Source organism: Chanodichthys erythropterus, chromosome 16 (assembly GCF_024489055.1).
Source record: "Chanodichthys erythropterus isolate Z2021 chromosome 16, ASM2448905v1, whole genome shotgun sequence".
Classification (NCBI taxonomy): domain Eukaryota; kingdom Metazoa; phylum Chordata; class Actinopteri; order Cypriniformes; family Xenocyprididae; genus Chanodichthys; species Chanodichthys erythropterus.
The window spans coordinates 21,517,729-21,529,969 of record NC_090236.1 but is presented as its reverse complement, the minus strand read 5'-3'; the positions used below and the strand labels follow the sequence as shown (position 1 = coordinate 21,529,969).

The 12,241-nt window shown below is 38.6% G+C and overlaps 1 protein-coding gene across 1 annotated transcript in view; it reads right to left on the bottom strand.

Moving 5' to 3' along the window:
- Window positions 1-12,241, bottom strand: part of gpr158b (G protein-coupled receptor 158b) — an 85,312-nt gene that overhangs the window by 18,749 nt on the left and 54,322 nt on the right. Inside the window, exons 6-7 of the mRNA XM_067362686.1 lie at window positions 1,966-2,075; window positions 1,345-1,583 (exon numbers count right to left, since the gene is read on the bottom strand). Coding sequence (XP_067218787.1) covers window positions 1,345-1,583; window positions 1,966-2,075 — 349 coding nt within the window. The remainder of the gene's footprint in view (window positions 1-1,344; window positions 1,584-1,965; window positions 2,076-12,241) is intronic.

The following is a 12,241-nucleotide window of genomic DNA, read 5'->3' as shown; positions in this document are numbered from 1 at the left end:
AAAGGTACTCAAGCTGTCAAAGAGAACTGTCTCTGCATCACTGGCCACGTCTCACACCCTCATGCCTTAAATGCTGTGTGGCCACACATCTCCTCTGTCAAAGTTGCATCTGTAACCATGAAAATTTGACATTCTTGTCTCATTTTCCCTTGTCTGGGGCTGTTGGTAGCACAAATGAAGAAGGCAGACGTGTAGTTGGTGCCAAAGTAAATACTCTACATGAGAGAAGAATACTGACTACTTCATTATTTATGTTCTATTTATATATAATATTATTATTTATATTATTATGAAGCTATCATATGATCTTTGTTTAAATCAGTGCCACTGTTTTTTAAAATCTGCCTCTCATTTAATATTTTAATGATTAATTGTGTTTGAAGGCCATATATACTAAAAGTTCTCTCTTTTGGTGTAAAAAACTACTGTCAAGATTTACTAAAGAAAATTATCAATGAAAAGGCATGGACACAGTTATCTGTTATCCGAACATTTTGTTTGCCATGCTACATTATTTTTAAAGTTCCCGTTTTTCGTGTTTTTTTGAAGCTTTGATTGTGTTTATAGTTTGCAATATAACATGTGTTCATGTTTCGCGTGTAAAAAAACACAATATTTTTCACATAATTTACTTATCTGTATACCGCTGTTTCCACTGTCATAAAAACGGGCTGATGACTTCCTTGTTCTATGAAGTCCCTCCTTCAGAAATACGTAACGAGTTCTGATTGTGCCAGCGGTTCCTGTGTTGTGATTCGACAGCTCTGAGCGCACCGTGCCCGGAAAAGTCACGCCTCTTACCATAACGTGGAGATCACAGTCTATGGTGGAGATGCATGCGCTCAGTGTTATTGTAAACATGTCTTTAATTTTACCCTATCAATTTGAGCCGGAATCAGACCCGGTGATTGGACTGCGGGATGAAAATAACAGCGTTTCGACGACATGGCGACAAACACACTCTACAAACGCGACCATTGTGTATTCCTGTGGGCGGAGGTTAGTCAAAAAACTGTTTTAGTGACGTCATTAAAGAAGGAAGTAGAGGGATGTAGTCCAAACTGGCCGTTCGATGTAGACGACTTCTGTTAAATAAAATATCTCGCTTGGCATTGAACTTTGAGCTTTAAAATTGTACAGATTTTATTTTTACTCTAACAACAACATTACACACCAACTAAAGTTTGAAACATGGGATCACGAAGAATGGGACCTTTAATTTGCGCTTCTTGGTAGATTGCGTTGGTCATAATGGAAATAAGCCCAAATTTTTTTTGGGCTGCAGTATGTATTTTGCTCTATGATGCTGGTTCAAGTAGAATGAATATAAGAATTAGAACTGACCAGCAGCCATCATGTAGTCCCAGCTGTCCAGTAGGCACATGCTGAACTGCAGGCCCTCTGGGGTGACACCGATGTCAATGAGGGCGTGATGGGTGTCATGGTTCTGGCATACGGCTGAAGTCCAGGCCACTAGGAACCACACAACCACCAACAAAATCACAGCAAGCAGACGCAGGACCCTCCAGCTGGTCATGTACGGGATCCGCTGGGCAGTGCGTGACAGGAACACTTTTAAAACCCTTGGTATGAGAAGGAAGGACAAGACACAAACATAAAAGACACAAATACAAACTTAAAAAAATTATTTTCATGCAGCATTACACAAAATGAAGCTTTCAGCAGGAGCTTCATTGTTTACTGATCATTTCCCTCTTCTGTTCAACCACTAGGTATAAATGTTTTTAGTATAAAAGTTTTTAGTAATTTTAACTGAAGTGAAATCCTGTCAACTGTTACCTAAGGTTAACTCACCATGTGTGACTGTTAATTACTTAATTAATTACATTTATATTCAATTCAAAAAGACAATATGTCTATGTATGTTTACTTTAAATTGTTGTATAAAACTATTATCACTGATCATTCAGTTTCTTATAGTGACATTGGCAGCATTATTTTTACCTGTACAGTTTGAGAATCACTGTTCCATAAACAATGGCAAAGCCGAGCAAACGGACCCATCTCAGGAGAATACACCGGAAAACACTTGGATTAAAATACTGTATCATAACCTGATGAGAAAAGATAAAAACATGGCGTTATGAAATTCATGAATCTTTAATAAATTTAATAATTTTTTTGCATTTATTTCTCACATCAGATATTCTGATTCTTTTTAGAAAAAGGTAGCTGGCTCAATCTGATGAAACCTGTCAAGACTATATCTTTGTTATATTTCACATTTTAAATCAAAAGAAAGTAATAAGAAATGATATTTTGCATAGCAAGACACTTGGCATGCTTTTTATTGCCTTTTTTCCCCAGTCACATATTTTAGTAATCATCATAAATCATTCAAAATCTTAAACACTCAAAATTCATCCTGCAAAAACAGTTTTAAAATTGGAAATTGTGTTACTATGGAAACGGTTATTTAAAACCTTTTATCAAATTTGGAACACAGCTTGGTTAGTCATGGCTTTGATTTTCTAGCAATTTTAGAGTCCAAGTTATATTGTAAAATATTGTAACGGAGAAATAACAAAGTCTTAAAGGCAGGGTATGTGATTTGCTTCTAAAACATTTTTTGTTATGCTGGTTGTAAGTCTCTTCACATTCTGATAGCAATCACTAAGTTAAGTAGTCTAGATGTATTTATATCAAAGCGCAGGACCATAAAATGTACGTCCAATAGGATGTCCTACCTTCCTGTCAACGTATGTTTTTACATACCCTTTGCACAGCCTTTTCGCGCAGACATCATACGTCATCAGAATGTTTCATGCTATGCAAGGTTAAGACACATGCCAGTCATGAGCAACACAACCAAAACAGCAGCCAAATTTTACAGTTTCTCCTGAACCAAAACAACAAGCTTATGCTTATGCTCCGTGACGTTATACTCAGAGCGGCTCGTGACTGGAATTTATGCATTTCAATGGCAACACTATCAATGCCGAAATTAATTTGCAGCAGTCAGGTGGTACAGGTCTGCTTTCTTTAAGTTGTTTACATTCATTATTGTTGTTATGTTACGTTATGTTATGTGTTTTGAGACATGAGGTAGTTTATGTTCATCTCGTGACGCTTTTTGTTTGCTCCATGTTGTATGCATTCATGTGTTTTGGAGTAGGCGTGGCTTTGGAGATGTTCTGAAGAGATGGTGTGATCTTATGCTTTCAAAGCTAGCTTGCTATGGCTAGCCTCTATGAAAATGACCTACCCTACCTTTAAAGGAACATGGAGAATAACACAGGATAATATACAGGAGAATCAATAGCAAGCTACAGATGTAAATTAAATATGATAACCGACAAAGGACATAACCAAACAGGAAGTATACATACATTGAGAACTAGTCGAGACACAGCTGGGGAACAAACAAGGACATAAACAGAAACCGAAGAAACCAAAACTAAACAGAGCAAGGAAACAAGAACTAAAGCAAACAAAACAGAACATCAAAATTAAAGTCCATAACCATGAGGTCCATCCCCCCTCCCATAACTTGTATTCCTAATGTGGAGGGAGGGGGCTTTGGAGGATTGCATGGAGCTGGTGACGGACACGGACTAGGAGGAGCCAGTAGAGGGAGTAGCCAGGGTGGAGCTTTGGCTGAAGGTCTGGGCAGAACTTGGGGACTGACTGATTGAGGCAGAGTCGAAAGAGATGGAGACCCAGGCAGAGCTGAGAGGTCGACGGACGAGGCTGACATCCATGGCCCGGAAGCCAAAGGTGGAGCTGCTGACTCACAGGACTGAGGCGAAGACAGGGGCTCAGCAGACCGGGGTGACAAAGGAGGGAGTAAGGACAATGAGGAAGTTGGAGCCTGGTGGAGTCAAAGAGGTGGAGGATTGAGGTTTAGCCAGAGACCCAGAAGTCAGTGGTAGAGGCAGAGCGACGACTGACTGAGGTGGAGCTGGAAGGACGAGGGAGCCCTGAGGAGCCTGCAGTGGAGCTGAGGGAGCGCTGAGCCAGGGCAGAGCTGACAGGCTGAGGTGAAGGCCAAGCTGGGGATCAGGAAGCCTGAGGCAGAGCAGAGGAGGAGCGAGATAATTTCATGGAGCTAGCGGCGGGGGCGGATCCAAAGAGCTGGATGACACCAGCAGAGATGGCGGATGCAGGTGACTGGACTTCAAAGGAGATGGAACCAGGGAGTTGGGCAGGAACATTGGAGGAGGAAGGTCAGGCGTAGATTCGAGGGAAGGAACTGGATCTGCAGACTACAGGTCAGCAGAGGTCCACTCCTGGCTCTGGGATGGACTGGGTGGCTATCTCTGGCTCAGTGGTATACTCAGGGCTGACGGGCTCCTACTCCTCTGCCTCGCAGACAGTGAGAAGGGAATTGCTGTGACCCACCCCCTAATACTTAACTAAAGTTCTTCTCTCAAGAGAAGAAGACACACTGCTGGTAAGTCTGAGTCTTTTTTTTTTTTGTTGTTGTTGTTTGTTTGTTTTGTTTTTTTTAAAGAAGAGGAACAGAACCAAACTTGGAATATAAATAAAGAGGTAGCAATGAGATAATTAATGAAACAACAGATGAACAGAATGATAATCAAACAAGCTGAGAAACATTCAAACAAGGAATACAGAACCAAAACACAATGAAACATGCCAAAACAGAACATAAATCTGACACATGAATGAACATGGAGAATAACACAGAAGAACACTCACACAGGAGCAAACTACACATAAATTAAGCATGATAGCTGATAAAGGACATAACCTAACAACAGGAGTATAAATATACTGAGAACTAGATGATAATCTGTAAATATAGAAACAGACATGGACATAATCAGAAACCCAGGAAATCAAAACTAAACAGAGCAGGGAAACAAAAACTAAAGCAAACAAAACAGAATATGAAATAAAAAAAAGTTCAGGACATTCTGAAATAATTTTTGCAGAGTGTCTTCTTTAAAAGAGACCAACCTTATGTCTGTATTCTAAAACATTCATGAATTACAACCGTTTCAGTACTGATCTATGTTTAAAAATGGTGGTGACAGTTAACAGGTTATAGAAAATGAAATATATTTTACATGCATAATGATGTTTTTAAGTAATGAGAAAAACAATAGTGAGAACTTGAGAGGGGGAAATGAAACAATAATGTCAATGCATACAGGCCTTAAAACAAACTCTTAATGCAAAATAATTTTTTATATTTCGAGTGAACAGGGCATGTTTTTTAATGAGATTTACCCAGATATAGTTGTAAAATATCAAAACCTTGTTTGCGTTTTCCCATACAAAAGCTGTGCAGTCCATTATTAGGAAACAGTGACAGATCCTTCAAATCTTCAAAAACTCTCTTAAACGCACAAATATATTCATGCTATAATGTGTGTGAATGAAGTATAAGTACAAGATTTCCAGACTGTCTTAGTTTAATCCTTGGTCTTTATCCTCCTGAGCCCAAGTGTTCCCTGAATTCTTCATTATCCATGAAGCCTGTTGTTCCTTTTGTTCTCGCCTGTCTTATTTAAAGCAGCAAAATTAAATAAATATCAGTGCAGACTGATGGAAAGATGCATCTGTTCTTATCTCCCCTAGGAGAGTCACCAGTACAGCTTTCCAATCCACAGTCTCCCTCTTAAATGTGCAAACAGCAAAACGGCCCCTTCAGTGTAATCAAAGAGCTCTGCCATGTGCAGCTTCTAACCATGAGGAAGACTCAATTAGCAACACTTCTCCTCTCAAATAAATAAATGAGCGTACGCCTTTTACACTCAATAGGATAGTGAAAAACTTAATGTAAGGCAGTCATTTCACATTTTGGTTACATATTGAATTGTCCATACAAGAAGTTACTCCAAAACAACAACCAAATTAGGGAAGAAAACTTTGTTAAATTAGGGAAGATAACTTTGTTATCTGTTGTCTTAATTCTGTTGGTTTTGCCTGCTTTATACTAGGCTCATTTGAGATGCACAGAAATTTTCACTGGTGATCCTCACCAGATGCATGCTATAAATTATGTCCAATTTGATGAGACATCATGTGGATGTGTAGCAAAATACTAGGCCTATTTTTAGTGGCAGGTGCCACATTAGTTTCCAACATATGGCTATAAACAACCGTGCTTTACATTCATCAAGCCCATCTTCTTGTTAAAGCAGCAATGATTCAAATGCACTCAGTTTACTGGCAACAAAGAAATGGACAAAAAAGAAAGCTGAAGTTGCCGTGCAACCCTGGTATAACATAATCAGTATATTAAATAAATGTATGTTGTTTTTTTTTCCAAGCAGTGGGATGTATGACATTTTTTATCATTTTTACAAAAATTTCATGGCTCACAGAATATTTTGTTGTATGAATATTTGAACATGCAAAATATAAAAAAGAGCAGAGGCTCTGCTTTTTAAAAGAATAAATAAATAACATTATTCTAGCTTCATGCATTCTTTTTTCAACACTTGAATGTGGGTAAGTTTCAGTAAAAAAGCAACATTTTGAACAAAAAGCTGAGAAAATTGTATTTTTGTCAAAGATTACGTCTGGATCGGATTCATATACTGTAGTGTAGTTGATCAAAACAGATGGAGTAGATTGGATTGCATCCATCAACACCTCCAAAGCTTGCACATTCCTTTACCTCTTCCTGGGTTCACATTTCATTCAGTAATATTGAGGTATTAGTAATACTAGGTTTTAAAGGTGCCCTAGAACCAGTTTTTACAAGATGTAATATAAGTCTAAGGTGTCCACTGAATGTGTCTGTGAAGTTTCAGCTCAAAATACCCCATAGATTTTTTTAAATACATTTTTTAACTGCCTATTTTGGGGCATCATTAACTATGCACCGATTAAGCCTGTACGGCCCCTTTAAATCCTCTCGCTCCCTGCCCCTCAAGCTCTCGACTATTATACAGTGCATTTACAAAGTTCACACAGCTAATATAACCCTCAAATGGATCTTTACCAAATGTTCGTCATGCATACTGCATGCATGCATTGGATCATGTGAGTATTGTATTTATTTGGATGTTTACGTTTGATTCTGTGTGAGTTTGAGGCTGTGCTCCGTGGCTAACGGCTAATGCTACACTGTTGGAGAGAATTATAAAGAATGAAGTTGTGTTTATGCATTATACAGTCTGCAAGTGTTTAAAAATTAAAATAGTGATGGCTCTTGTCTCTGTGAATACAGTAATAAACGATGGTAACTTTAACCACATTTAACAATACATTAGCAACATGTTAACAAAACATTTAGAAAGACAATTTACAAATATCACTAAAAATATCATGATATCATGGATCATGTCAGTTATTATTGCTCCATCTGCCATTTTTCGCTGTTGTCCTTGCTTGCTTACCTAGTCTGATGATTCAGCTGTGCACAGATCCAGACGTTAATACTGCCTGCCCTTGTCTAATGCCTTGAACATGAGCTGGCATATGCAAATATCGGGGTCATACATATTAATGATCCTGACTGTTATGTAACAGTCTGTGTTATGTTGAGATTCTCCTCTGTGTCGGAGGTCTTTTAAACAAATGAGATTTATATAAGAAGGAGGAAACAATGGTGTTTGAGACTCACTGTATGTCATTTCCATGTACTGAACTCTTGTTATTCAACTATGCCAAGGTAAATTGAATTTTTCATTCAATGGCACCTTTAATTTATATGCTGTTTAATGTCTGATGATCGTGTTAGCTTACATGTGCATAAGCAATGCTTTTATCGCTTATTTTTGCTTCTTTTATGGCTATATTTTGATCTGCAGATTCTGTACTCTTTCAGAGGATGCGTAATAGTGCCCCTACCATACCGTGCAACAGTGAAAACTTGTATGCTGGAAAATTCTGTCTATGGCATGGAAACATGGTGTCATAATTGACGGAAAATTCCAGGTCATGAGGAGTAAATGCTTTTGACAGGTTTTATATGTTAACCCCTTAGCATTCCTGTAAAATTTGCCTAAAACACATAAAAAAAGCATACCCAAAGTAAATTGCATGCTATTCTTGAACTATTTGGAATACATGCATGGTTTGGGTCTATTTTGAAAAGTACAGTGCATCCGGAGCGCTTCTCTTTTTCCACATTTTGTTGTGTTACAGCTTTATTCCAAAATGGATTAAAGTCATTATTTTCCTCAAAATTCTACAAACAAAACAAATGACAATGTGAAAGAAGTTTGATTGAAATCTTTGCAAATTTATAAAAAAAAAATAAAAAATAAAAAAAATAGAAAAAAAAACCCTGTACACAAGTATTCACAGCCTTTGCTCAATACTTTGTTGAAGCACCTTTGGCACCAATTACAGCCTCAAGTCTTTTTGAGTATGCTACAAGCTTGGCACACCTATTTTTGGGCAGTTTCTCCCATTCTTCTTTACAGGATCTCTCAAGCTCCATCAGGTTTGATGGGGATGCGTCAGTTCACAGCCATTTTTCAGATCTCTCCAGAAATGTTCAATAGGGTTCAAGTCTGGGATCTGGTTGGACCACTCACGGACATTTACAGAGTTGTCCCGTAGCCACTCCTTTGTTATCTTGGCTGTGTGGAAGGGTCATTGTCCTGTTAGAAGATGAACCTTTGCCCTAGTCTGAGGTCCAGAGCACTCTGGAGCAGGTTATCAAAGAGGTTTCTCTACATTGCTGCATTCATCTTTCCCTTGATCCTGACTAGTTTCCCAGTTCCTGCCACTGAAAAACATCCCCACAGCATGATGCTGTCACCACCATGCTTCACTGTAGGGATGGGGTTGGCCAGGTGATGAGCAGTGCTTGGTTTCCTTCAGACACACAACGCTAGATATTCAGGCCAGAGAGTTCAATCTTTCTTTCATCAGACTGAGAATTTTGTTTCTCATTGTCTGAGAGTCCTCTAGGCGGGCTATCATGTGCCTTTTACTGAGGTGTGGCTTCCATCTGGCCACTCGACCATACAGGCCTAATTGGTGGAGTGCTGCGGAGATGGTTGTTCTTCTGGTAGGTTCTCCTCTCTCCACAGAGAAATACTAGAGCTCTGTCAGAGTGACCATCGGGTTCTTGGTCACCTCCCTAAGGCTCTTCTCCCCCGATCACTCAGTTTGGCCGGGCAGCCCACTCTAGGAATAGTCCTGGTGGTTCTAAACTTCTTCCACTCATGAATGATGGAGGCCACTGTGCTCATTAGGACCTTCAGTGCTGCAGAAATTTTTCTGTAACTTTCCCCAGATCTCTGCCTCAATACAATCCTGTCTCAAAGGTCTAAAGAGAATTTCTTGGACTTCATGGCTTGGTTTGTGCTCTGACATTCACTGTTAACTGTGGGACCTTATTAAGACAGATGTGTGCCTTTCCAAATCATGTTCAATCAACTGAATTTACCACAGGTGGACTCCAATCAAGTTGTAAAAACATCTAAAGGATGATGAGTGGAAACAGGATGCACCTGAGCTCAATTTTGAGTGTCATGGCAAAGGCTGTGAATACTTATGTACTTGTGATTTTGTTCATTTTTTATTTTTAATAAAATTGCACACATTTCAAACAAACTTCTTTCACATTGTCATTATGGGTATTGTTTGTAGAATTTTGAGGAAAATAATTAATTTAATCCCTTTTGGAATAAGGCCTTAACATGAAATGTGGAAAAAGTGAAGCACTGTGAATACTTTCTGAATGCACTGTATGCGTACCGCTGGAGGTACAGTGGAACGCTAACAGGTTAAATAATTGAAAACGTCACATGGTCCTTTATGGTCCAATGTGTACGTAAATTCATACTATGAATGCTCAGCGAGGCAGTAGAAACGAAAGGCTACAAACTTTCAGCGGTTGGCTGCTGTTTTGACATAACAGAGCCTGGTGGTCAGATACTGTTGTTAAATTTCACTGTAAAACTGGTCCAAATCTTTTACCTTCAGTACTCTAGGGCAGGGAGTCAAGGACAGCAATAGAATTGAAGTGACATATTTGTAACATCAGACTGGAGACAAATAGGTGGCCCCTTTTCCCCCCTAACACTCTGCCATTAATTAATCAGAGGATTTATTTTTAACAAGTTGCGCGAGAACGTGATGGACTCATTAATAATGCATAACGCTGCACAGCAGAACAGCAGCATGTCACGATAGAAAATATACGCAGCCATAGTGCATCTGAGTGCATGCACATATTTGATATGTTCACTGACAACTGTCAGTTATTCAGAGCTTAAAATCACATCAGAATTCTGTTTTATTATTTTATTACATTATTTACAACCCATTTTACTTACATAATGTGACACAATTTTTAACATCATTCATTGGAAAAAATAAGTTGTTTTAGAGGTTAGACATGCAAAGAAAATTAAAAATGCAAATTAAGAAAGTGAATAGGGTCAGTTTTGAATCCATGTTGACTTTTACGCCTGTTTCACACATAATCCGTCTGCAGTGCGTATGCGTTGCGTATTTTTTTACGCACCCATGTTAACGGATTAGAGCGTTCACACTGCACGCGGTTGCGGTCCGTCATTGCGTTCCAGGAGCGGTGCGTCTGCAGCAGTGCAGCAATCGTTTACGTACCGAGTCTATTTTTGCTGTGCTGCACGTGGGCAAAATGAGCATGGATTGACCTGAAATTGTAAAAAAAAAAAGAGAAAAAAAGAAATTATGCACATTTAAACTATTTTGTACATTTAGTACATTACATAAAGAATTTTTTTTTTTTTTTATGATTTAACGCCATGCCAGCAACAAGTTATATTCATGCCAAAAGGAAACATTTCAATTTCACAGTTCAGTTGTATCATTTCAAAACAATTATTTTATTTAAAAAAAAAAATGAACAGTGTTTACTTGCATAATGCGATCAGATATGTTTTTCCCCGTTGGAGGGAAACTCGCATCCCAGCAGGCAATGACGTGACAGGCGGACCTATTCAAAAACAAGGTGACATGGATGACACTCGTCTTATCGTTGAGGTGGAAAAACATAAAATTCTGTATGACCCGCAGAATGTATTGTACAAAGATTTGAATGCGAAGGAAAAGGCATGGGAAGCAGTTTCGTCGGCTGTTTGTGTCGACAGTAAGTTTTCAAATCTTTGTGTCATGTTTACGTGTACTAAACTACTCCAGCAACTGTAAATATATAAGCGTAATGAATATAACATTACGCACTGCAAACGTGTGCTGTGTGAAAGCACAATGGCCGCTTCCTGCTTCAGCAACACATACGCACTGCATACGGACCGCACACGCACTGCAGACGGATTATGTGTGAAACAGGCGTTAGAGAGGAAGACAGATAATTTTAATTACACCATTACGGTTCTGTGAATGCTTTTTATTGAAGCATGTCATTTTTGGCTTACAATGAAGATAATGCTTTGCTTTATTTTTAGTTATTGCTTATTATTGCCATTTTTTAAACATTTAGGGATCAATTCACCAAACCAGTGGTCTTCAACCTTTTTCAAGAAGATTGATGGATAGAGAGCCTATAACAAGGAAGTCCACTGAAGGTGAACAGACTTAACCCAAGAGTACTTTTATTAAATATAAAAGTGAACAGATAAACAATGACGTGACTTTACTCTATTTGAAACACGAACTTAAACACGAACTTAAACACGAACTTAAACACGAACTTAAACAAGAACTTAAACAAGAACTTAAACAAGAACTTAAACTGACCAACAGCAGTAAGGGAAACAAAACTAGAAAAGAGACAATGGAAACATGAGGGCTATATATACACAAGGACAAAACTACTAACAAGGAACACCTGTGAACAGGTAAACAATTAACCATTGAGAAAATGGGGCACACGACTATAACAACCAATCAGAACATGACACATTGACAAGGGAAACACATGGCAAGATCATGTGATGGGATAAGAGAATCACATGACAAACAGGAACATAAGCAAAGATGCAAGCCTGCAACCTTTAGCCAAAAAAGCATAACAGCTAATGCTAATGCTCCGCCTCTGGCGGTATGCAGGGAAGGAAACCAGAGGCTGTTTTTGAATGGATGTAAATGAATGAGAGGCTTCACTATGCTGATTAAACAGCTTCTGTGGGGAAATAGCTAATCATTTCATTAATCGACAGCATGTTTGCTAATCTTCAGCATATTTTAAACTAAACAATACTTTCGTTGGGAACTATATGTAGATTTTAGCTTGATAAAAATGTATTTTTTTCAGAGAAGGCAGACTAGGGAATGTTGCGACTGATGTCACTGCCATTACAAGATAGGCTGAGAGGTGCCGCACGTGATTAAGTTAGCCGTT